General features: G+C 38.0%; 1 protein-coding gene across 10 annotated transcripts in view; it reads right to left on the minus strand.

The window, feature by feature from the left end:
• The window catches only part of LAMA2 (laminin subunit alpha 2), a 475,192-nt gene that overhangs the window by 82,806 nt on the left and 364,861 nt on the right, over window positions 1–27,525 (minus strand). For all 10 annotated transcript variants that reach the window (XR_006414199.1, XM_044424782.1, XM_044424799.1 and 7 more), the window contains 10 exons: window positions 25,635–25,777; window positions 25,003–25,101; window positions 21,645–21,756; window positions 19,319–19,481; window positions 18,286–18,496; window positions 16,608–16,724; window positions 15,237–15,400; window positions 14,247–14,385; window positions 10,526–10,628; window positions 1,893–2,009 (listed from right to left, as the gene is read on the minus strand). Coding sequence is in view for 9 of the 10 variants with exons in the window: in XM_044424782.1 (XP_044280717.1) it covers window positions 1,893–2,009; window positions 10,526–10,628; window positions 14,247–14,385; window positions 15,237–15,400; window positions 16,608–16,724; window positions 18,286–18,496; window positions 19,319–19,481; window positions 21,645–21,756; window positions 25,003–25,101; window positions 25,635–25,777 (1,368 nt within the window). In the remaining variant the exon portion in view is untranslated. The remainder of the gene's footprint in view (window positions 1–1,892; window positions 2,010–10,525; window positions 10,629–14,246; window positions 14,386–15,236; window positions 15,401–16,607; window positions 16,725–18,285; window positions 18,497–19,318; window positions 19,482–21,644; window positions 21,757–25,002; window positions 25,102–25,634; window positions 25,778–27,525) is intronic.

Genomic DNA, 27,525 nt, shown 5'->3' on the forward strand with positions numbered 1-27,525 from the left:
ATAATGCTTGCTTTGGCCTGGATAAATATTTCATGAAAGAAAAACTGTCAGTAAGTAGAGTCTTCTGCTATCAGTTCTGCGAAAATGGAAGTATAGTAATGTATATTAATTGAACTGGCAAGACATTTTCTGTATTATGTGTGAAATTCAAATACCCATATTCTAAACCTTTGGGTGTATTGTTTTCAAGGGAGTCAGCTTCTGGCATGGTTTCATGTTTGTTACATCCTTCTTCCCCCACAAAACCAAAGCCATCCTATCACCTGCACTGGCAAAGGGAAGAGAACAGATGCTTGTGAACGAGTTTAATTAGATCACAACTTTGTTGAGTCAAACATGTCTGTGATCCAGTATAACTTGGCACAGTGAAGAGTTCATGCCTTATGCAACTCAGTCCATCTCTCCTCCCTACTGTACCACGGAGAATTGTTCTCTCCAGTAGGAAGTATGGCAACATACCTATCATGTCATGCCAGCTTGCCCCATATGGACAGAATACTGGCAGCAGAGCTTGGCTTCGATTTAAATCCATTGGATGTGAAGCGTCTCAGTCAATTTCAGTCCCTTTTGCATACATGTCTGTGATATTTCTGTGAAAACAATGGGTTTTACCTAACTAGATCTTTTCCTTTCTGTATTTTCGCTCTGGCCTCACTTCAAGATTGCTACACTAAACACAAGTTAAAGTACTTTGGGGAAATGAGCTAACGAAATGATGAATTGGCTGGTGGCATGCTGTATTTCATTCCTTAAAAAAAGAAAACTTCCAAAACTGGCCTGCTAAGAATGACAAAAGAGTGACAGCTCCTGTGAAGCCAGGGAAAAATGTATGCCAAGCACTTCTTCTTCTGTGGTACACAGCTCGCCAGCATGCTCAAGAAGCTAAAAAAGCCCAGGAACTTGCAGGATGGAGAAAAATATGCATAATATATACACACATTTTTCAAAAACTGAAATATAAAACTCAGAAATGTTTTTTTTAGCCAAGGATCTTAGTGTATTGCCATTTCTTCTCATGGCTGAGTTCTGATTATGGAAGGAAGTTTCACCTTCTGGTGATGCTTCAGGTGCACAACCCAGTGTAGGGGGATAGTGTGTGTGCTTGCATTACCAATACAATTTTCTGACTTCTGATGCTGTGCTATAAGGATGGAGAGTACGAGTACCACACTATAGCGTGGAAAGACAGAGAGTCACTCAGTGGCTTCCTCCAACCACAATGAAGGCAAGCTTGCTCTCCTTGCCTTCCAAGCTTATTGCTACATGGAGTACTGTACATAGCAACATGGTGTTGTCTCACTTGCTGCATCAGATGTGGGGAACATGTGATCCTCCAGGTAGGGACAGACTGCAATTCTGAAAAAAGCCAGTGGTACAGAATGGTCGGAGTTGTAGTCCAGCAACCTCTAAAGGGCCACACATTCCTTCTCCCTGAACTATATAATCTGTATTTAACTAGATTCTTATTGTGGGGAAAACAGGGAACAGAGAAGATGGGAAATACTTGGCAGTATCCAAAGCTGCACTAGAGCTGCTGGGATTCACTTTTGGCGCAATGGAAAGCTAGCAGATGCTGATACAAATGGAAACAAGTGGAGATGACAAGTCAGTAGAGCTTTCAGAAGGGAGCTCTGATGACTTGTCCCATTCTGGAGAGAAGCATTTCTGCTTGTTTCTATGGCTGCTTTAGTAAATGCTAGGTTTCTGTTGCATTTGCAATGACTCTCACTGGTGCAATAGGAGCAGAAGGAGTGCAGCGCAATACTGAATATTGTTCACTGTAGTAACTGCATGCATCCTATGGCAGGGGGAATAAGAATGTTGGGTTGGATTTAGGAGGCAGTCTGCGCCTCAAATTTTCATTGATAATAGATTGGCACAGTCCTACTTACCATTAGGAATTGCTGACAGTTTTCCCAGGGTGTCATTCAAAGTTCGCAGGAGATCAGAGTTCTTTTCCTCTGCATCTTGCAACCTATTCTGCATTCCTTTAAGATTACCAGCATTTTCTGCAAGAGTGCATAAACCAAAAATTTGACTTAGTTTTCTAAATCTTGGTGCACTTTGTATTAACGGTAGTGAATAAATAGTGAGCTAAATTGTTTTCTAGTGCTATCTCTAAGTAACTTAACACTATGTCATAGCAGTGCATGTGTGTTGCATGGTTTACATATTTGTTTCCCATTAATATATTCTGCTCCTCCCTGATTACCTTATATGTACAGAGGAGTTATTCTGTTTTCTCTTCACAGCAACTCCCTGATTGCACTTAGGTTAATGACTGACTGAAGGTATCCAATGAAATGAAAAAGATTTTAAAGATTTTAAAGCCATTCTGTATCTACAGCAGTATATCTTGATCAATTAATTTGATCAAGATTATTACTGGGTCAAGCAATAAGCTAACCCTGAAGATATTTAGATCCTACAGAATGTAAATGCTAACTTTTCCAACTCTCCAGCTACCATCAAACTATGTGTTTGAAGGTAGTAGGAACATTGTTATATTCCTTGTGGATGCTGTGGTGTGGGAGCAGGTAGATCCTGACAGGTAAGAGTGGAAAGGCCTCTGTGGATGGATTTTATTTTTATTGAGTCTATTTTATTGCTATATATTGTTGTGTTTATTTGCTGCATAACCATATGGATTCTAAAGTGTTATACTATTATATTTTGTCTTGTTGTAAACTGTTCTGAGAGCTTTGATAGCTATGAACGGTATACAAAAGCAGTAAGTAAGTAAATAAATAAATAAATGAACAGTAGCAGAAAAGAAATATCAACCATACCTCCTGACATTTCCGTTAAGGATTTCTATAAAGTTTAATACCTTGGTTTTCTTATACTGGTACTATACAATACCTGGTATTTACTGAATTTTTAATTAGAAAAAAGATTATCTTTATGTAGAAAATTCCCAAGGGTTTGATATAAAATTGCACAAAGAGAAGACTTACTGAAAAACTAGGAGATAATAGTTAAGTGGAACAAAGACCTGGGGGATTTTCTTAACATTATCTAACCTGATCAATAGATAACATTTCCTTGTGGCAACCACAGAATTTCTTATTCTTGAACCAGTGTTTTTTCCTTTGTGTGTGTGTGTGTAAATAAAGAGGATCAATAAGGTCAGATCAGTGTCACAAAGAGAGTGCTTTGCTTACCATATTCCCATTACATTTAGTTGATGCAAGGCAGCTGCCCAAGATTTAAGGCCCATTGAAAGGCCATGAAATCATGTTAACTCTAGCATGATCAATAATAAACGCAACACAATTCTCTCTCTCTCTCTTTCTCTCTCTCTCTCTCTCACACACACGCACACACCCACACCTCTGTCAAATACACAAACATGCTTTAGGGAAAAACTCATTTGTAAATGAAATAATAGACTAACATCCACATAAACCAACAAAAATGCTACATATCATAAGGAAAGTAATTGAATGCTCAATATGCTACTGAAGGGACATAATTCAATATTCTTTGTAAAGTAGTTTGCATGACAGCAGTATTTTTGTAGAATGTCATCTTTCTTAAAAATTATTCTTTCTAGACTGCTAAAAGATACATTACAACTTAGATTGTGGATATTTGCAAATACGTATGTCAAGAAGTCAGGACTGTAGTTTGGCAAAGAAAATGCTGATTAGTGCTGAAGCATAATTTCAGAAACATTTTTCATTATTTATTCACTCCAGTGTGGGATGTCATAGTGCTGTAGAATGGGGGGTGGGGGAAAGAAATTCCTAGCAATCTGGCATGTTCCTCTTGGAAACAAAGGGACTGAGCTGATGGCAGAATCTGGGAAATGGACCATAAATCACACATATATCACTTTGCTGTAGCTGACAACTTACAGAGCATCTGAACATTTCAGCATTAGCTATATTGTGTAGTATCCAGTGATGGTTTTGCACTGAAGCAAGGTGACTGCCCCAGTTTTGGTGCCCCCTGCTACCACGGCAGCATTCTATGCCATATCCCATAATGATCTTGAGGGAAGCCCAAACCTCAAAAGCAGCTTCCATCAGTCCAGAGGGCTGCAGTGGATAGCGAGTGATTGCTGAAGACCACTCACTATCACTGTTAGCACAAAGCTACCACTGCACTCAAAGCAGTGTGTTTCCAAATGCACGCCAGGCAGATGGATCAAGGCATGGAGACACAAAAATGCCAAGTGAATGCATCTGTAATGAGAGTCTGGAAAGGTTAACCTTTGCCTCTGACCGAAGAATATTAACAAAGACATTTCTTAAATAAACAGCTATTCTTCCAAAATGTTGCTAATCTGATGATCTGTTTTAAAATACTGGTTTCTTAATATTGCTTCAAGATCTCCTGGGTATTTTTTGAAATGCAAAGCATATATATTACGCTTTTTAAAATAGCGGCTATATAATAGGTACCCTTCAGGTGGTGGTTTTAGTAGTTTTGCAGCCCAATACCTCTTATACTGACTGCTTCTCTCCTGGGCAACTTGCCTAAATTATAACAATTATTCCATTCCTACATTTCAGACTCATCCTGCTTTGAAACCTGTTTCTAGCTTTGTAACTATTGGATGAGGCTATTTTTATGGCTTTTAATAAGTTTAATCTCTGTGGATCTTTTAAGTGCCAATATTCAAACACCATCTGTTTAATATTTTTCCTATTTAATGCATTTTAATTGTTTTCTCAATATTAACAGAAAAAAAAGAAAAATAAATTTCCTGAGGGAGTCTCATGCAGAATGGAACATGGAGTTCCAAAAAATCACCATTAATATTTAAAGAAACTGCACTGTTCTACTGGTGACAAATGTTCTGAAAGATCATATTTTGGAGTCACCTAGGGTGAAATTAATACTTGGAGAGCATTTTACTTCAAGCATTATGCTCTAGTAATAGTATGAAACCCAGCAACTTTTGTTTGCATTTATTCTACATGTAATATGAATCCCCTTTCCATCACTATTTAGAGAGAATGGAGTAGATCCAAGGACTTTACTTTCTGCAAGTGGAAGAGCTCCTTTGAGCTGCTTGAGCAGGAAAAGAGGTGATTTTGTGGCATTTTTTTCTAACTTCAGCTTCCAATGGTCCTCTGAAATCAGGTCTGGAGAACTGGGGGACCATCCAACACAGAATTCACATTGGTACTATTCTGTCAACAATGTTACTTCTGGACAGAGCCTGTGCATCTAGCTTCCATGTACTATACTGGATTAGCAGACATGGATATGTAAGAAAATATAGCTAAAGATAATGACAGGATTGCATGACATGGCAAGTAGCCAGGGTAGAATGTCATGTCATATGAACTAAGACACCTTCCTGCAGATTGGCTTCATTTTAGCCAACAAGTCACACTGGCTTGTTCTAGGGATTATTCAACCCATGATGGGTTGCCATGTCACCTGAATTCATGAGCCCAATCTCATCATGGGATCTGGGAAGTGCCAAGTGAGCTGTTCAGCAACAGCTCTTGCCACTCCGCAGTCCTGCTGATGTCATTGTCAATGACAGCTCCTCCACCCATGGCCAAACAGTGATCATCACTGGTTCACAACCATTTTATTACTATCATTGTTTCAGTTCCAGAAATGTGTGCAAATGTCTTCATATTTTTTTAAAAAAATTATGTCAGTCTTTCAGAGGTGTGCAGTTACAGCTGTCTGACATATGTACTCTTGCCTGGCCAATGTCCTTCTAAGATTAGTTACAAAAGGGAACCAAGTGCAGTTGATGGCATGGGTGGAAACTGGCAAGGCAAAGCTGCATATAGGCCTACAGTCTCTGAGATGTAAATCAAAAATCAATGGGAAAAGCAGACAAAATGTAGGTGCACCAAAGGGGGGTAGCAACAGGATCTCCTGCCTAGCAGTGTAATCCTCTGGATTTCAAATGCTGAATTGATTGTTCTCAGTACACTTCACATTTCTGATGCTTTCCTGGCTACCAGCCACTCACGAAAGGGACGATATTAACTCCTACTGTTTGCAGCTCCTTTTTGAAGAACTGTCTGCAAGTTGCTTTAGCTTCTTGACAGTTCTAAGAAAAGGTAGCGGAATGAGACGAAGTGAATGAGGCTGCTTGTGGTGACGGGGAGTGTAAATTCCATTGGTGCCCATCTGCTTAGTCCCAGTCTGCCATTTCTAGGGGTTTTTCTTCTTTAACTTTCTGGAAAAGTTGCACTTTTTATTTTGACAGGGAAATATATAAAAATTTAATGGCTGGGAAGTAAATGAAGGGCAAATATATTGCAGCAAAAGGGCCTAGCTTTCTCAGATTACAGGCTGCTCAAATGGATCCTTTAGATTCAGAGGAAGAGCAGAGGGACAATGGATTCAACTCTTCACATGGGCAGATGCTTCTCCCACATCTCAAAGAGAACCCAATTGTTTTTTATGTTGTTTTGTAAGCTGCAGAGCTCTAAGGAAGGGCTGCTTCTAAAGTTTCATCTAAGCCTGTTGGAAAAGCTGGGGAGAGGCCTGCTCACAATGCATTTGCGGATTTCATGGCTTTTTCTCCTTAACATTTGGCTCCATGCACTATCCACCCCTGCTAATACAGGTTGCAGAAACTGAGGAATTCAAAAGAACTGAGGCTGTTTAAATAGGAGGGCAGAAAAACTCATACTTCCATCTAGTCAGATCCTTACAAACAGTTTGGTAGGGAGAGATTCCTTGGTTTGATTGACAGAAGAAGCATGAGTCTTGAGGATTTTTCTCTCACATCCTCCAAGGAGCATCAATAAAGTTTCTTACTTAGTGCCTACCTGAGGTGCCCCAGGGAGAAGGCCTCTGTCAATTTTATGGACCTTGGTGACCCAAAATGGTTCATCTGACACTGGGAATTACAAGTCCAGTGTCTTTACACTGGCAATAACCAGCTAGAAAACTACCTGCCTTCCTCCACAGCTTTAAAACTAATTTGCTTTTATGGGAAAAGATCCAAGTATAAAAGGAAGTGCACAAGATATTATAAGAAAACCACACAACTTCTGCATTCAGACATCCGATAATTGTAGGTGTTCATGAAGTGTCACATAAGCAGAAAAATAGCCCATACAGTCACAGAGCTTAAGGACGGTTGAATTTTGTTCTAATTATAATGTTGGTGACATTGATGAATGGTGAAAGTGCTTCACTTTTGCTGATTTCATACATTTTTGTGGCTGTAAAGTAAGTCAAAGGAAAAGCTCAGGGGAATTTATCCAAGAACATATACAAAGATAATGAGTATACAACACAGAAGTAGGAAGGACTACAGATGCCACTGGTGCAACTTTTTAAAAAGTATAAAAGTTACAGAATAAGGGACAGCTTAGAAAAGTGAGGATGTAGCCTTTTACAATGTCCTGGCTGATAAGGAGGCCCAGAAAGATAAAGAGAAGTTCTAATCTTACACAATGAATCCCATGTAATGAATTTGTATAAAACTCTACTAAGTTAATTATTCTTATTTGAATATTATTGTTAAAAAGTCAGTTGTAATACTGACAAGAAGGCACCATGAGTAAATTCACATGGACGGTTTCTTCCTGTAGAACAAAAGAATTTCAATCCAGTATCTTAGATACAGAAATATACATCTGCAATACAGATCTGTCAGAAGCACTCCTCACTGAATTAAACAGGACTTAGGCCCAAGCAAATGAGCATAACACTGCAGCCTTAGTTAAGGAGTGGAAAAAAACAGAATGCCAAGCATAAAGGAATTAAGTAAGCATTTGCAATTGTTTTAAATAAGGCCAATGAGCATCCGGTATTAGAAAAATCAACCTAATCTAGTTTGACTTCATAGGAAAAAACCATACAAGGTGATCTTGCAGTTCCATTGCCTAGTGAGCAGGTTAGGATGTGTAGGGATATCAGAAATGAAGTATTTGGGGGAGGGGGAAGGTTCTCAAAGCACTATTCTTATTAATTTATCAACTGTTAATCTGAAGGAAAGGTAATCAGTGGTCACCAATAAATGGTACATGCCTGGTGGACAGTTATAATGTTGCAATTAACCTTGATTTAACAGAAGCTTTACAGCTAACTAAAATATGGCCATGCATGTGTATATTTTTAAATACATATTTTGTTTTCATTTGTCTTGACTGAAATATTCCTGATGAAGAATGCTTCCAGTATTCTGACACAGAACCAGGCCATGAGAAAACAGTATTCAGTCATTTATATCCAAGATCTTGAAATTCACATATGTGCAAAATGTTTGTGAAAGAATCTACTTCTCCTCCCTCTAGCCCATTTTCAAACTTCCAACCCCATGGAGGGAGAAAGAGAGAAATGAGTAAATCTCCATTTTAATAGCTGCCCTCAGACATTTTGCTCTGTAAGGACTATTTCAGCAATTTTTGGTGATAATATATTGCATTTCCTGATTAACAGCCATTTTATACGTTATGTAATTGGCTACAAATCAGGCAGATGTCATAATGTAGCAAGAAAACATTCCCATCTCTGTCACAGTCCAGGCTCAAGTTCCTGGAGGATATATTACTTGAGTAGTTTACGGGTTTTCATTACTTTAACTAATGTACTACCTGTAGTGCAGAGAGAGAAATTCTAAACTAATGATCACTTCTGCCTACTAGCTCTTTATAGCATCCCTATTATTTGTTTTGCACTTCTAAGTTTCCTATAGGGGTTCTGGAGAATTCTAAGGAGACTTTGTTCAATACATTTTTACTTACTTCAGTAGTCTCTTTCTAACCCAGAAATGCCAAGCTGTGGATAGAGGATTGTGTGAATAATAATTTTGGAGCAAATGCCACAAGGCAACTAGAAACAATTAATCTCAGGCTCTAATTCTGCTTTATATCTATTGAGGCCAAAACGTGATCCTGCAGGGCAAGTGAAATGTGTAACAATACATTACCATATATGCAGGACAGAGCATTGAGGAAAACATTAAAGCTTTATGTCTTGGCATGGCAATTTCATCACTGTTAGAACCTACTAATGAAAAAGAAAAATCAGCTTCATAACCCTCCAATTAACTGGTAATAGCATTTCATGACCATATATGAGTACTTAATTTGAAATTTTATACAAAACCCTTGTACTGAGATTAAATTGCTTCAGAGAGGCAGAACTTCTGGTTAGTGAAGAAGTGAATCTTTGACGCCACTAAGGTGTAAAGAGCACGCACTTGTGTTAAATACAGTTGCTTCCCGTAACACAGTGGAAGCCATTTTGATTATATTATGTTGTGTAGCCATGACACTTCCACATTAAGAAGCTGACTGTTATAAATGGGTGACCTTGAGAAAACCAGAACTGCAAGTGCTCATCCATTTGTTTGTGGGAGTAACTTGACATAAAGAGGAGCTGCAACCTTCCATAGTAAGTCCTTGGACTAAGTTGGACAACTGTCTTTCAATTCAAAGTTGAGGTTTTTTTTAAAAAAACAAAAACAAAATGCAAACAGTGCCAAAGATCTCCTTGCTCCTCCACAACCATAGCACCAGATTCAGAGGAAGGATTTTTCTTAGGACCACACTGAGGGTAAAGGGGTTAAAATCCACTTGCAGCTATCCTAGAATTTCTGTTTTCTCCGGCTGATACAAGCTGTGTTTTTTAAAACCTTTTAATAAGAGATATATTTTATATCTTGTGTAGTTTGGCCATCAGTAAGGTTACACATAAGCTATTTTTTCCTTCCTTCCTCCATTTCATTCTTTCCTCGAGACCATCTCCTATTGTTCCTTATTTACATTACTGATTTACGTGTTTGCTTCTATATTTTAACACACACTTCTCTGTTCCTAAGGAGAGAAACCATTTTGTTATATTCAAGTACTTATTAACAACAAAGGGTCTTTTGGTACATTAAAGACAAACAGGTTGATCATGGCATGAGATTTCATTGATCGGAGTCCTCTCATGAGATGCATGAAATGTTATCCATGGTTGGCAGATTTACATGGAGATACAAGAAAAATGTAAATAGAGTAGATAATGGCTGTAAAATTCAAAACCACTTCATATTTTATGTGGTCCCATGGTTTTCTATAAATCTCTCTCTCTCTTCCACTGTGTATGGGCACACATGCATGCATGCTCTCTCTCTCTCTCTCTATATATATATATATATATAGAGAGAGAGAGAGAGAGAGAGAGAGAATGAGTTTTGCGGCTAATACTTCACATACCTGATGAAGTGGATTCTAGTCCTTGAAAGCTTACACCATAATAAATCTGTTCATTTTTAAGGTACCAGAGGACTTTTGGTTGTTTCTGATGTCTCAGAACAACACAGCTCTGGAGGACATTATTATTACCTTTTCTACAGCTGTAAAACAGAGGCTGAGAAACTGTAAGCTGCTCAAAGCCTCCAAGAAAGCTCATGATTGAAACAGTTTCTGAGCACATATGTAAGAAAGGCTGCTTTAGAGTTTGTAGTGGGATCAAGGGCTGAATATGGAGACAGAATTGCAGATCAAAATACATTCCTGTGGAGATGCCTGTGTAACAAACACCACATTTGCGTTTTGATAGAATCCAGTTATCATGGGGAAAGAAAAATGCCTACCTCTAGCATCATTTTCTTGCCTGTTGGCATCATTGAGAACTCTGAAGCTTTTTTGTAGAGCGTTCTTGGCACTGTCCTTTAGTGAACCTTCTGGAGGAGTTGCCTATAAAAGAAAACACAACAGCAACCAACTAGTGTCAATGAAATGTATGCTAAACAGCAGGATCAGGAAAAGATTAAAATCTTAATAAATAAATAATAAATTGGGGCCATTTAGTTGAACAGTCATGAAAATTTGAAAAACTCATCCAAGTCTTTATCACTCTTATATGATACTTATCATACAGAGCTAGTAATAGATTTTTCAAATTAGTTTGGTTTTTACATCAAAGGGGAAGCATCTCGGGCAAAATTCCCATGAAACAGAGAATGGATATATGACTGAACTAGGGAACAGAACTTCAATACAAAGAGGCTTTTCTGCATCTGTATGGATACGGCTGTTACCTTACTAAAGATGTATGAAAGCCTTCTCATAATCACTATATAATCACTGGACAGAGAACATTATGAGAATATTTCCAGAGTCACATCTATCCTGCTAAAATACAACTTGTCTGTGAAATCTTACAATAACTGCATATTAGAGTTAAAGCACAGCTTTTCTCAACAGCTTATCTCCAGATATGTTGGACTACAACCCCGATTATTCCCAGCAGCTTAAGGAAATTAGATAGAGGTACTATCATCACACATGGCTTGTCCAGCTTTCTCCGATGATAATGTATAACTTTTGGAGAGGCCTTAAGATATAGGTCATGTGAATTCATCTATAAAGACAGCATCCCATTGCTAGACAAGAACTTAACCCTAGTAGAAACCCCAGCAGGGAGCTGATTGCCAGTCCAATGAAGTATGTAGCTAAGACTGGAGCACGGGGCAAAAGTCCAAGGCCACACAGCTGTGCTCCCCCAGTAACTACTAGAAGAGTGGCTATGGCAAAGGACACAGGCCCGGGACCCACTGCAGCTGACTCTGCTTTAGCACCCATTCCCTTTCTTCTTTCAACATTTAATGCTCAGGGGCAACTGACTGCGAATGTTTATTAATAGAAATGCTTATTTTATTATTTTTACTTTAAGGATATATGACCCTTCTTCATAAAAATGACACTTACTCCCAAATGAATGTGTTTGGCAAAAGAATAGCGGAAGTAAGCTTGATTTTATTCCAACAGTTACGACGGTGCTATGCCTTAAGTGAGTTCAAAATTGCAAAACTTCATATGCTCAGAGTCTTTATCTTTTTAATTCACAGTTTTTTGTTGTTATTGTTTTTGCTCTAACATAGCAGGAATCTGGGGACATATCTTAAGAATGGAATGGCTGCTGCTGGTAGGAAATATTTTGTGTATGCTTCACAACTAAAGTGATATTCAAAGCTTTCTAAAGTAGGGGAATCTATAAGAACATTTCATTCAGGGTGTAAAATTATCCAGCTGCACCACTGTATAGGACTGCAAGGCTAATTGAATTATCTTTAAAGCTAAAGCTAAACCTAACACAAAGCTTTGAAAAAGAAAAATTATGAAGGGGCAAACCTTAGAATGGTGAGATATCAATTAAAGGCTTCCTCAAGAATCAATCAATAAATAAATCCTGCCTCATTTAAATTAATGGATGTTTCATCATGATTTGAATAGTATAGAATTGCTATTCATTGTAGTTTAATTGAACATCAATATAACTCTAAGTAAAAAAGGGGAAAATAACTTGTCAGATGTATAACTAGATAATCACAATTCACCAGTTTCAGGGTTATATTGTATTTTATAAATCATGTGCTCATCATAAATATCATTTAAAGTCTTAAAAAATAAAATAAAAATGGGATTCTGAATTCTGAAATGGATCTTTTATCATGATAAAACCCAGATTACCATTGCCATTCAGGCAACTAATGGACTATGTAAATCCACTTGAATAGGGGGAATACCTCATCTGTGATTAATTTATTTTTCTTTAAAAGGAAGGGGGAATCTATCATATAAGGCACAAGAGGAATACTTCTGTCACATTTTAATGTGGTTTATCTTTCTAGTTGCCACTTATTCTTTCTGATACTGTAAGTATCTCCAGTTCACTGTTTCAGTTTTGCTTTTTCTTAAACCATTGTTTGCTTATAGTTTTAAAACAAGGGCTACAATCCTGACCCAGAATGAACATTGCAAAGAACTCCTAGTAGCACATGCATTTTTGGGCCATGGTTGTATCAGATATGAAAAGTTGGGGTCTCCAGTTCTTCCCTTGAGGAATCCATCCCTCCAACCCCTTATGTATACACATTTCTAACAAGACTTAGACTCTCCCTAGAATGTAGTAGTCTATTAGATGGCTGAAGAAAAGGAATGGGGATCTTGCCAAGTCCAGCCCAGCCTAGTCCAATCTAGCCTCCATCCTCTGCATGTAGAGGAGTGGATTGTAGAAAAATTCATAAAAATAAAATCTTAATTATTATTAATTATACAAACAAACAAGAAACAGCACAATGACAAGTTTTGACTTGAAAACTTTGTATTACAGACTTTGAGACTTCACAGAACACCATGAAAACACCAAAAGCTAAAATTGTGGAGTGAGCTAGACACTTCAATGAACTCATGAAATGATCAATATTCCTACTGGTATAGTGCTATGGGATACAAAACCACCAAAAGCCACTTAAAAACTTAACACTCTACACAGAAGCTGGAAAAGAACTGTACAGTTGATTCATCTTTTCTTTGTCACGACTCTGCTGTGTGAAAAGGAACTCTGAGCCCAGATCAACACTCATGTAAGATCTGCAGGTCACAAATCTGTAAATAAAACTGCTGCCTTATGGCTATTTTGAATTTCAGTTCCCATCAGCCCCTGCCAGTCCAACAATGGCCAGAAATGTTGATCCAAAACATGGTCTAAATCATCGGGCAGATGTGCAAGGCTGCAGCAGGTAGAGGAAAGCATTCCTTTGTTTCAGTCCACTTGTGTGATACCATGATACAAGCAAACTGTTCCAGAGGTGCTTAAAAAAATGATTCCCACCACTTTCTTACTATTTGGTATTCCCCTTCCCTACTAAAATAATTACTACTAACATCCTAGAAGCATTCATGGGTGTCTTTACTTGTGGTGCCACCATTAAATTTTCGGCAGCAATGGTAGAAAATAATATTTTGTGACAATTCACTTGTACTAGCTCTGTGTCTATCCTTTCCCACGTACTCATGGGCTGATACAGCTGGTTGTCCTAATATAATCTACTGGCTCACTGTTTGTCTGACAGATATTCAATTGCTGTAATACTCTTATTTGTCAGCTTTGTTTCCTTCATGATAAAGAAACAGACAATATTTAAAATTTCTTCAAATACTTAAATCACTCAAAGGAATAAAGACAACTTGAAGCTGGGTAGTTGTCCCAAAGTAATGTATGTCTCTTCCACCCATCTGTAGGGGAAAATCGTGTGGTTACCTACCATGTAGATGACTCCTGCTCTAACTGGGAGAGGAAGGAGTGTTTGACTATCTGGTAAATATCTATGCATCCTTCCCTAACTATAAAGGGGCACAGCAACAATTGCATAGAAGGTAGAAAGCGTTCCATGCTGGCTAGTGTAGATGAGATCTGGTAAACATTTGTTTGGAGGTGCGAAAGACTGTCCTAGGCTTTTGAAGGAAGAAAGTGTAAAAGACAATTGCTTGCATTTGTTTTCTTTTTCAGAGAGCATTGCTTTCTCTTACCATTTGTACAGCTTCATTGGCCTGAGCTTTAGCTGCCTTAGAAATGGCATCAGCTTCATCAATATAGTCCTTGATATTACTGTAGGCTTTAAAGGCTACTGTGGCATTGAAGGAGAGGTTTTTAGCTTCCCCAAGGATCCTGTTAGGATGTAAAATGCATATAATTGAGATACTGCCTCCTCTCTTACCAGCCTTCCCAGTCTTTGAGGTCACTGATAGTTTCCTATGGACCTTTGGTCCAGTTAGAATCCACCTGGAGAAAAGCCTTCAATTTCTTGCAAACTTCCTGCTTTTGGAGATCAGGCTCTACAGTATGACATCTCCTGAAGCAGTTTTTTTTTTTTTTTCAGGAAGCTTTCCTGAACTAACTAGTCACCATTTAATAACTTGGATATTCATTTTATTTTTACCATGTTGTTCCCTCTTTTATGTGTTTATTTTTTATTGTGCACTGCTCCAACATGTCCATACTGAAAAATGCAGCAGTATATGCATTTGTAAATAAATATATAAATAAACTTTAAACACTCAAAGGGAACTCCACAAGTTTGATGTGTGTTGTAAGTAACATATCTAAATGGTATAGAGTTGATCAGCCCACACAATAAGTTCACTGTGCTACCAGAGGATAAGACATGGACTTAATGGGAAGTGAAACAGGAACTGGAGTTTCAGTACTCTTTAACCACTGGTGGCACGGCTAATACTTCTTGAAGTGCTTTCCCTTTCCTTTCAAAGTGTTAGTCATTAAACTAAAGTCAAGAGCGAGTATGACAACCTAAGATTTTTCTTTGTCTAGTATTCGGGAAGATTGGGACTGACTGTCATCTTGATTTGGGAATGGCTACAATGACATGATGAAGTTTGGGAGTCCCTGATCTATACTGAAAGAGAACTAAGATAAAAATGATTTATTTATTTCTCTCCATCAGTGAATTCTACAAGGCAGTCAAACTGAGGTACAAAGTAACAAACTCATGGTTAACATACCCATCCAGTATAGCAGATGAATCATTCAGCTGGGCAGCATGTCTCTCTGCCTGAAGCACCATTTCTGGAAGATTCTTGTCTTTGATGTCTTGAGATAAATCGTCTATTTTATCTTTTAGTTCATCAGACAGTGGACTTATTCTATCTCGAATCTCATCCACATACTGAGAACCACAAAAAAGAAGAGCAGTTTAACAACTGAACAAAGGAATTATTATTCTGTGAGATTAAAAAATAATAACAATTAATTATTCAGTGACTCTACCAACAGATTTCAGAGCTAACTTGTTTCAATTCCCAAGTGATTTTTATCCAGATAAAAGTCAGGTTCCTACCTGCTTGGTTTGGATGGAACAACTGCCGTCTATCTCAGTTATACAAATCTAACTAATCACATCTTAATGGGTGGAAAATATAATATGGAATAATATGGATTTAATTAATTGATTTTCAGAAAGTAGAAATACCTTCAAAATTGTATTTCATGGGCTTCATTTATTTTGAAGGCTTGATGAAAAATAATCTCCCCAGTAAGTCATGTGAACAGGCTCTTATCAAAAGAAGCACATGTTATGTTATCAACATAATTCTTTACCTACAAAGATATAAACTATGAATTATGAAATAAAGCTGGTTGTGAATTTTCTAGAACCAATCCACTATGCATAAAATTTGTTGCAACAGAATGCATGCACCTCTCTCTTTCCCCATTTCAATTCAAATCCATTTACTGGGCAACAACACCACTCTGATTGTAGAACAGCTACATTTTCTGAGTAGGGTTGGAACCTTTTTCTTCTTCACTTCACTCTCCGCAGCAGCAGCAGTGTATAAGCTGGTTTTAAAGGGAAACTAATACACTTATTGGAGAGGGAAGGAGGGAGGGAGGGAAAGAGCCTGGAAAGGTGGGGGCCAGATCTGCAGTTCAAGAGTAGAGGATATTTATTTCTGAGGTTTAATTGACTCAGAAATAAACCCAGCCAAGTTCATAGTTCTTCAGACGAGCCTGCCTAATGTCCAGGCCAATCTGATATGAACCTCCTATTCGAAGGAATACTCTGCACGGAAATATTTGTTGGCCCTCCCAAATGATATGCCCTTATGTTTGGGACAGTTTTCACCTCTTCCCTTCCAGAAATCTTTAAAATTCAGCTTGACCGTAGATTTGACTGGACACTATTTAAAACAATTTCCATTACATTCCAGAATGTCTATTCTCACCTTTAGATTTTATACCGGAAAATAAAAAGGCATGATTGAAAAGCCAAATATTTTTGAAACAGTAATGTCAATAAATAGTTCAGTTTACTGTAATCACCTGTTTCAGTTTTAAGAAAAACGATTATCTTCCCTAAATATAATCATATTTACCTCTACAGCTGAATTGATTCCATCTGCAAGGTCATTAGCTGCACTGAGGATATCATTTCCTTCTTTTAGAGTATTTTCAGCCTCTTGTCGTCCATCTTCCATAGCTTGCTTCTTTTTCTGTGGAGTATATTTGATTGTGTGGAGGAAATAGTTCAAAATCTATATGCATTTGCTTTCATTTAACACTTCCAGTATTGTTTACTTTCAACGGTTTTGCTTCATTTGCATTATGAAATACAAGAAGGTGTTTGCAGGTAAGCTTGGCATTCTACCTCTCCTAATACTAAAGAATTAGGAACTTGCAAAAGAGGCAGAACAACCAACCGTAGGAGCTGGGTGCAGGGCATCTCCAACACATTACAGTCTGCTGGTTCTACTGTGTGAAGTCTACCTAGATCCTTCTCTGTTCTCCTTCTCCTGTTTGCTGTTGTGGACCGTTATTTTTGCCTGGCCGCTGTATACCCTTCACTAATCTTTGCACTGATCTGTGCCATAGCTTGACCCCTGCCTGTTTGTCTCTTGGATCCTGAAACCCCAATGCCTGTAACTTGCTTTTAGCTAGGGTCTGAATGCAAATAAACAATAAAAATGGCTGCCAATTCATAAGTTTCCATTTGCATATGTGAGCTCTGCACCCCCCTGAAAGCAACAACCATAAAACTGTATATTAAAGATTTGGGATACAATTTTATGGCATCTGAAAAATGTGTCCCTTTTTCTAAAAAGCAGATCTAATTTCTTGCTTAGTTGAGAAGAATATATCAAACACAGGAGCTGAGTGCTTCATAAAATTATGATGTAATAAAAGATTTCCTCTCTCAACTTTGAAGAAGAAACTGAGAAGCTCGATCTAATGTTAGGATATGGCAGTTGTTAGCCCTTGAGGCCAGCGAGCATTTTATGAAAACTAGCATCATAGGACTAATAACTGCCTTTAGGCACAAAATGACTGAGACATAAACAAGGAACTGAAACATTTGTCTTCATTTAAGGTTGACTTTGCGCTTCCTGTCATTGCTAAGCACTTGTTAATGTACAATATAATGTGCTTTCAAGACTTTGCAATTAAAATTAAATCAAGGAAAATCATTTACACTAGTTACGAACTACAAAAGATATGTGGTAGTTTGATTTATAATCTGAATTTGCATATACCCATTTAATTCCTTACTTGGGAGCATGACAGAAGGAGAAATTGCAGCTGTACTAATACTGAAGATTGACTGGCTTTGTGTGTATGTGTTTGTGTGTGTGTGCTTGTGTGTGCACCCATGTGCACATCTGCTCAACAAGAAAGAACAGTTGTTTGGGGCCATATATAGGCCTTGTCTATTTGGATTGCTATAATCCATCTGTAAAATACACATACATTAATCACAGACTATTCACTAGAGGAAAATTTAGGTTTCCTTTCATTTTTTTCCTTTATCAATAGTAATTCAAATGATTTAATTTTATCCCCAACCAGGGATTAAAACCACGTGTCAATTAACTTGTGTGCAGATTTTACTAAGTTCCATCTGTAGTATTTCCTAGCATGGCAGAAGTTTTCTGATTCTGAGAGAAGAATATAAGCTACATTTTTGGCCCTGCATCTAATCCACTATCTGTTGCTTCCATCCACCACCACTGTCAGAAAAACAGCTCCAAGAAGGAAGTCTTCTGATCAGAAACCCACCTCTACTACAGTCATGTCTTTTTGATTGATTGCAGATAGTCTATTTGCCTCTCTAATTTTGTCAGTGGCTTCTCTCAGCAGGTCCAAAGCATCATCTACTTTATCTTGGTAGTCTGCCAGTTTGTCTCTGACTTCATTCTTCAGTTCCTCTGTTTTCTTCCCAGGCTCTGCAAATAACTTATTCACATTCTTCAGGAGGGCTTTTGCTGCTCTGTAACAAAGTAGATAAAGAACTGGCAGTGTTTCTGCCGTACGTCGTCCTATGTGCTTACAATACTACTTTAAAATGGACTTAGAGTTCTTAATAATTTGGGGGACAAATTACAACATTTCCTAGACGACCTCAGTGATGGGTCTTCATTTTACTTTTGTAATATTTAAGTTTTGAGAATGTGGAACAAAGTAAAACGTGTGCGCTAAATGGCTAAGTTCACATTAAAAACATCAGAAGTAAAGCGGTCACTTGCCTTGCTTCTTACTCTTGGAGGCCACAAAACTGTCACCAAGAGCTCTTCTATGCGTGCATAATTTGTATTGCAAATATCATAACGCAATATCATTTTGGGGGGTGTGGGCATTATGCAATGCTTATATCATTAAGGGTAGAATCCTATGTATGTTCTGACCACAAAAAGTCCTACAACTCCCAGCATGCCCCAATATTTCCATAGCTACCAAGACCAAGTCACAGACAAGTTTAAAGTCTTCACTAAGCCTTACATGGCAAACTGTAGCTTTTTCTTTCTGCTATTACTACATTTTTTAAAAATGGAAAAGCACAAACAGGAAGTGCAATATTTTGTGGTATTGCAATTTCCCCATTCAAATCATACTCCTTCCAAATGCCTTCTCAGCCATAAAGGAAAACTTGCAGATAACATAGAATAATTTGGCTTCAACTCTGGGCTACTCTGTAACATATTAAAACAACACAATGGAGCATGTTCTAAAACTATTTCACATGGTACTGATTGTCAGAAGAAAATTGACAGAGTAATTATATATGAGGCTATTTTATGGCTTTCCTACTCACTCCAACTCTTCTTGAGCAAATTCCTGTTGTATATTCAGTTTTCTCTTCCTGAGTTCAGCCATCATTTTGTCAACTTCATTTTGTAATTCATGAAGGCTTTTGTCTAGGGTCTTATCTGGAATTCCAAGTGTCTCATTCAATCTTGAAGCAGTATCGTTTGCAGCTGCAGAAAAGTGGCAAATTATGCACATCAACAAAGAGAGTGGAGAAATATAATATATTCATGTTATCTGTCTCAGTAAGTGGCTTGCAATTGCCACTGGACATCCCTGGTCTGAAATACAAAGAGCTATTAATTAAATGACCAGTAATAAATGAGAAGATATCATGGTTTCCCATCATATTCCTTCCTATATAGGGGCCAAGGTTTTGTGGTAGAGGGTATGCATAAGATTCCAAATTGTGTGTGTTTGTGTGTGTGTGTGTGTATGTATATACATATGTATTATATTTATATCCCACCTTTCTCCACTTGTGGAACTCAAGATGGTTACATGCGGATCTCAGGTGGTCTTCCCTTCCAGTTCAGCTCAGACATGCTTAACTTCAGCATGGTGGATACCTTGCGTGTCTTCAGACCACATGCTGCGTCAATTGTATGATAGGATTGTACCCCCTGCATCACCAGTTAAAGGATGCCCTGCTGTATTTCTTGGAAAGACTTTTGCCAGGAAGTATAGACAGTCCTGGGCTCAAAGCACCACTGATTTGAGCCAATGGTTTGATCTAGCCCAAGGAAGATTTGTATGTTCATTTCACTTTACTGATGTAAATACTTAGAGTAGTAAACACTTAGAGTACTACTATAGAGCAGTAGTGGAGTAGTACTATATCTAGTAGTATGGCTAGACAACATAAGATCTGGTATTAGAATTCATAGGAAAAAAAACTGCAGAACAACAGAGGTACAATTAACAGAGGTTCAATGAACTAATGGAGAGGGAGAATCGTCAAAAATAGTTTTCTTCATTAATATTTGTTTGGATATAAATCAAAATTATATCTTCTCATTTGATTTCACACATGTCCATATATTTCAATGGATGCCATTTACAATTGGATGAAGAAAGTAAAGATGTGGAAGTAATAGACCAGCCACTTGGCATTTAAAATGGATTTTTTAAAATTGACAACGAGACTTAAGATTTATAAATTTAAAGTCAGATGTGAAAAGCAATGGTTGAAACTATTCGAAATCCATGCTTGGAAATCAACTCTAAATCCCTTTTTTGCCACATTTTGAGTTTGCACAAGTTTTGAAGGAAATTATAGAGATGTCAACATTATCTTAGGATAATGTAAGCTGGGAAACATATCGGACAAAATAAATTAGTATAATTGAAGATTCTGTATTTAAATTACCTTTTGCAAGTAGATTGAAACAAAAATTGTGCAGTGGTTAATGATTATGATAATTTATGATAATAATCTCAAGCTAGAGTAAGAAGTCAACAGTATACAATAAACATAAATCTTTGGATACTTAGTGTACCATAAGAGTTGTAAATACTATGGTATACTAAGTTGGCTGGGCTAGTTCTGCTTACTTTGCCTGAGAAAAAAAAGAACTGGAAAGGGGACTGAGAAGGAAAACTATGAAATACTTATAAGGATAGCACCTTAATTTGAAAAATTGCATGGAGTTTGCAACCATGCAATTATTTTGTCCAATATTATTCATATTCAGTGGCCTGTCACGTTACCACCCCGAGAGGTTGCTTGATACATTTGAATGATTGTTTTCAGTTGCACTTTGGAGTTTACTGAATCACATTCCTTACTGGGCAGAGCTGGAGGAGTCCCAGAGCTAGCAATCATTTGCAGATGCTGGGAAACAGATGTTTATTAATGGCAAGCAGTAATGCATATTTAAAACTATTTTGAGGAATTAAAGATGCACTCTTAATGCACCATACAGAATTGTGGAGTGGCATGAGTTTTTTTTCTTATTCTCCAAATAAATTTTACTGCCTTGAAAATAAACACAGCAAAGCAGAAGCTGCCCATCAGTTTTTTAATCATAATCCCTATTCTTCAAGAACCTAAATGTAGCAGAAGGAACACATTTGCTCTTTTATGCTAGTCTGTGCTCCTAATCTCCAGTCCACCAACCACTGTAGCAAGCTCCACCCCTTAGATTCCAGGGAGTCTGCAATGATCTGGGTGGTAGCTTTGCTAGCTCAACCCGGCTGAAAACCAGGCTTTTAATCAACGTATTCCATTCAGCTCATGAACTCTGGTTCCACGCCTGGTGCTATTATTCCTAAAGCATGCTGCTTCACTTTTCTTGAGAGGCTATTGGCATTTTTCTTCCTTTCTCCAATACCTTCTGCAGCCTGGAGGGTGCCCTTGATAAACTGTCCAAGCACCTTCGCTCTCTCATTAGTCGTCTCAGCATCCTGTCTGGTTTGTTCCCCATCTGCTGTCACCTTGGTCGCCTGGCGACACAGATTAAAGAAAAGTGTAATTAATGAACATGACAAGGAGATACTCCATCTGCCTGAATCTACTTGGAAACCTTACCTCAAGCAAGAGGCAATCAATGCATTATTGATCAGATAGACTGGAAGTGACAGACACTCTTCCCAAGTACACAATTACATTTTATTACTACTTCTACCATTAAAGAGCCATCAGAGACTTCATCCTTGATTCTTGGAAAGCACAGTGGAAAGAACAGGTCACAAAAGAGATTCTGAATGACATTATTCTTTGACTTTGTTCACAGATACTGTTCTTAATCCATGTAGAGCTTCATCCATGATGAAAATACAGAATTCCCACTGACATAATGATCCTTGAAGGATTCATTTAGGCATTTCAGTCTTACTGATTTCAATTTCCCCAAGAACATCTAAGTTACACACCAGGTCTTGCCAATAATGGATGCTTCATAGTCTTTTTACACAATTATCATTATAAAGTAGTTAATCAACAACAAGGCTCCCTATTGGCTCTGTGGCACCAAGCCAAACTCTTTTTTGCAGGGGAGCAAGATGAAGAGTTTAAGCCCTGGAATTTACATGCTCCCTTTCACATTCCCTGATAATATGGGATTCATTGTTTTGGGTCATTTCTGGAGGGAGAGAAAGGGAAGAAGTTCACAACACTTGCAACCAGTCCAGTGCTAGATACACAGTCATCATCCCTACTCCTAAATATCAGTGAGTTATACCAGGTAATGTTTAGGACTGCAGGCAAGAAATCGGAAGGAGATTGAGGCTTGGAAGCGCAGTAGTGAAGGATCTAGAAGGAGGCCGAGGCCGAGATTATCCACTTCCTGATAATCTTCCTGATCACTATGTGTGGGTGTGAGAAAAGTGAAGAAAACCAACAGGAAGAAAATTGATCTGTTTGAAACATGGTGTTGGAGGAGAGCACCATGACAGAAAGCAGAATGAGTGGGTCCTATATCAAATCATCCAGATGCTTCCCTGGAAGCACGCATGGCAAAACTAAAGCTGTCATACTTCAGTCACATCATGAGAAGGCAAGATTCACTGGAGAATTCAGTAATGGTCAGAAAAGTTGAAAGCAGGAGGAGGAAGAGGAGAAGACCGAATACAAAATGGCTCAAGCCGGCTGAGTGGATCTCAGGACAGTTTGAAGGGCATTCATCATTGCATCATCATAAGTTGGGGGTGACTTGCCAGCATGTAACTACGTTTCAGACACACATTGTTCATCCTCAAATGTTCTGAAGAAAGTCCTGTGGTTTTCTCATGCAATTTTTCACTATTTCATAGACATGCAAACAACCGATAGAACCCAAAACATCTGTGAAATCTGTAGGCATTTTACTATAAGAGAATAAACAAATGGATAGTACTGTTTATTAATGAAGTGTCCCTTTTTATTTACAAAAATGATCTAAAGGGAACTATTACTTACATTTTCCACAGCAAATATATTCAACTACTTAGAAGTATGACAGTAAAATGGTATGGTAATTGCACTCTACTGTAAGCCTTCTATGCTTTTAATCCCTGGTGAATACAGATGCTCATTTGCCTAATGACAAGGCACACTGGCATCCGTATAGGCACTTGACCATCTGGATTGTGTTGCCAAATGAGGAAAACCACAACTTTGTTCACAGTCAGAAATTCAGTGATGGAGGAAATTGGTAAGAGTCCTTTCCATTTGGATGGAACAACACAGACAACCAACTTACTAAGGTTGCAGTTGTATACCCCTTGCCTGGAAAAAGTAACTGAGTAGACATGTAGAAGGATTGTATGGTACAGGCTATATCAATGTGATGGTGAATGGAACCTGAATCCAATACCTGAAATCAAGAATTTTGAAAGCACAAATGGCACAGAAGAAAGGAAATTGGTTCTGTAAGACCATATTCCTAGATTTTCTTCTTTTGCTCCTTCACTGCATTCCAGCATTTACCACTGCTGAAATCAGTTTTTCAATTCAAGTTTATTTACCACTAGGTGGCACACTTTGTATTAATATAATCCTTTACTTGATTCACTAATGAAATTCCAATTTCTGCACAGTTTGGAGTGTTTACTAATAAAAGGAATAGCAAACAACATTGATGTCATCTCAAGAGGATTCTACCTCCTACCAAATAAAGGTGTTTTTTAATAACAAATTCCCCCCGCCTTTCCAAAAGTTTGCTTGATAGGAAATAAGTCATAACTGAGATTTGATTTTAATACATCATTTTCTCTCTCTTGCTGTGCCTGTATTGCATTACAAACTGAAATAGACCAGCCAAGTGCTTTGGTTTACAAGAATAATTAAAACCAACAAACTAAAGTGCTTTTACCTGTATAAGACAAATAGTAATACAAATAAAAATCTGATAAAATTAAACCTTTGGCTATATTTTCTTTTGTCACTTTATAACTGATCAACACTTGGACAAAAAGAAATGGGTGATTTATTTTTATTTTTTAAATTTAAAAGCAGCTCCCCCTCCCTGTGTGTGTGCACATGCGCACGTGTGTGTTAGGCAACCCAGTCACAGATCTTCCAGCACACATCTGGTTTGGCCTTCAAATTTGGCATCTGTCAACTGATGAAGATGATATGAAAGCAGTTATGTGAATGAATCCTATAATGGATAGAAGATCTTAGCCAGCAGGTGTTAAATAAGCTAAATTTTTGCAACTTTTTAATTTTAAGCTTTTTTTTTGCAACTGGGGAGAACATCAGATGTGGGACTCTCCACATAATTTCCTTTCACTGGATTCCTCTCCCCTTTATGACTGCAAAATTTGGCATGGAAGGTGGAGCTTGCTTTCAAATCAAAATGGGCATGAAAAGTTGATCTATATTTCCACTCAAATATAATAGCATGTTCTTATTTCTAGTTGGTTTCAATCATGCATTTAGTAATGAACCACTTAAGGCATCCCAATATTTTTAAAGTCTGGTTATTGCAATTTTGATAAATAAGCTGAATTGTGGAGAATGTAAAATAAGGGGTTGGTACCCTGAGTTCAGATGGGAAGAGAACTCATTAGGGGTTAAACAACCCTGGTAACAACCCATGGATATTTGGGATGTCTTGGGGCTCACATACAATCCATCCTGTAGAAATCAATCCAGGTTTGCATGGCATGACAAGTCACTGGGATAGGAGCCCTGATGGGTTGTCATGCTCTGAAAAACACAGCCAATGTCTTTCATTCAAGATCCACCCATTTAAGCATCATACTCACCCTTGTCAACAGCTCATCCATCTCTGTCACAAGGGTATCCAAATTCTCCTGTGCCAACCAAACGAGTCTCTCCGGTGCTTGCTGAGGTGACAATAAATGCTGAGGGTATAAAGTTGCATATATTACATTTCATACAGGATTTCATATTTAACAAGAAAACATTAAAGATTTCTTACTTTGCTGAATGTCTTCCCTACTGAGTATTGTCATTGCAGACACATCAGAAACTGTTTAAGTATTTTTTCTGCTCTCCTGTATACTCCATCAAATATCCCACATCCTCAATCAAATATTCTTATCACTATTCCACTGCTAAGTGACCATTTTATGTTATCAAATGTTAAGACCATCATTTTACACTAATTGTACACAATTCACTTGATTTGATCTTACCATTCATTTCCTTTTCTCTAAGAGAACGAACAGAAATTGCTACTGCATATTTTTCTTACTATCTCTCCCAAGAATGTGCTGTAATAACTGCTTAAGCACTGTGGCATGGTCAAAGTAACCAAACCATTAATTCATCTTTTTTCTCAGATTTAAGCACAACAGCACAGGGTGATAAAAAGTATGGGCAGGTCTGTGTTTCAGTGTGTGAAATCTAAAGCCAGTGATGTTTTTGTGCATACCTTTAATTCCTGGGTTGTATTTTCGAAAGAATAAAGCATTTTATATGGTGGATGAAGCGGCCCACTGAGATTGACACTCAGAGCCATCTGGTGTAGCTGATCCAAGTCACGGAGAAGGAATCCAGTGCACTCATCATCACAAGCTGTGGAAAAGGACAGCATATTTATTCCCGCTAAATATCTGAGGCAGATGCTTGGTATTTCAGCTTCAAAATATTTTATACTGCACATAAAATTCTCCAGAATACAAGTCCACTAAATTCCAACAACCAGTGTCTAGAAACATAGTGCAAAACAGGTAGGGTAACAAAATGTAAGCAGCAGATGGGATGCATGGGTATCTAATTGTCAGCAACTGTCTCACAGGACAATGTGATATAAAGTATGATTTGCATAGGAGTTCAAGATACACTTCACAGTTTACAGAGTCATAAAAGGGGACCCCTAAAATGCAGTCCAGAGCAGTTTAATAATCTAATTTAGATTTGGTGGAGGGAAATAACTGAGGAATGGAATGGTGGTGACATGGACAATATTTTTTATTTAAATGCCACATGGATACTGTTTGCCTTGGAAGCATGGAACATGCCTTTCTAATTCTACTTATAGATCTTTATTTTTATCTCCGTGTATTTCACATTACCTCTGTGGTGTGCACGGCCAGACTGCTGGAAGACACAAGCAACATTACATTGGGCTTCTTTCTATAACAGCGTTAAAAGACATAACTGTGGTCTGAACAGCCAGAAGGTCGCAGTGTCCTGAGATTATTAAAGCTGTGCGATTGGGGAACAAATGTGGTGCAAGGGCAAGAGCTGTGTCATCCTCCCTTTCCAAGTCCTATGCAAAGTCTCATATGTAATATATGGCTAATAAGCACATGATCTTTAGGGTTGTTCTACAAGTACTGAGAAAATGTATGTAAAGTACTTCAAGTACTTAAAATTGTGATAGAAACACTAAATATTCTTATTAATTTATGTTTTAAAGTAATTTGCATTTTCCATCCAGTCATCTTCCATCCATTAAAAGAAGCCCTTCATAGGTCTGCACAGGGTTATGAGTCCCTTAATTTTGAAGCACAGAGGCATTTCAGATGGTTTTGGATACTGTGCTATGAAGTAGAAACTGTCTTGCCTAATAACAGTGGCCTAATCACTTCATTCAGCAATACTTTGAAACTTTCCACTGGAGCAAAAGAAAACCATTAAACAAGCATCTCTGACAAATGATTAAGTGCAGTGGTGGATCATTTCCTAATGATGAGGGCACAACCATTTAATTTGATCTAGCACTTGATTACCTTTGCGGCTTCCTGTACAATGTTACGATCATTGGAAGATGTACATCCACAAGTAACCTGGTTGCATCCTAACTAAAAAACTGGGACCCCTCCACCTACATACAGTCAAGCTGTAAGTCCCAATTCTTTTGGAGCCCAACCCAGTGCTGTGTGTGTGCAGCGGCTGGAGTTGGGCACACGGTCCCTGAAAATCAAGCTGCAATCATACCCATCCACTGGAACTGGGTGGGAATGATGAAATCCAGTGCCCGTGCCCTACACTGGAAACACCTGACTGGTCTGAGTGCTGTTCTTTCATGTAAATAAGCATGGGCAATGCCAGCTGCTGGATCAAGCTGGAACCACATGCAAGCCGACTTGTTTGAACTTATTATTTATTTATTTATTTATTCAAAACTTTTATATGCCGTCATCACATGCCTCGGCATCCCGGGACGGCTCACAGCCGTAGTTCCCCATTTTCTCAGTATGCCTGCTTTAAGTCGGTTGAGGCAAACACCATCTGCTGTGAAAGGATATTACTCGATTCCTATTTTACATTCTGCAACTCTTGGAAAAGTTGTACAGTTCAAGAAGTGACAAACTGGG

This window comes from Varanus komodoensis, unplaced genomic scaffold (genome assembly GCF_004798865.1).
Source record: "Varanus komodoensis strain SLA01 unplaced genomic scaffold, ASM479886v1 scaffold1, whole genome shotgun sequence".
NCBI lineage: Eukaryota > Metazoa > Chordata > Lepidosauria > Squamata > Varanidae > Varanus > Varanus komodoensis.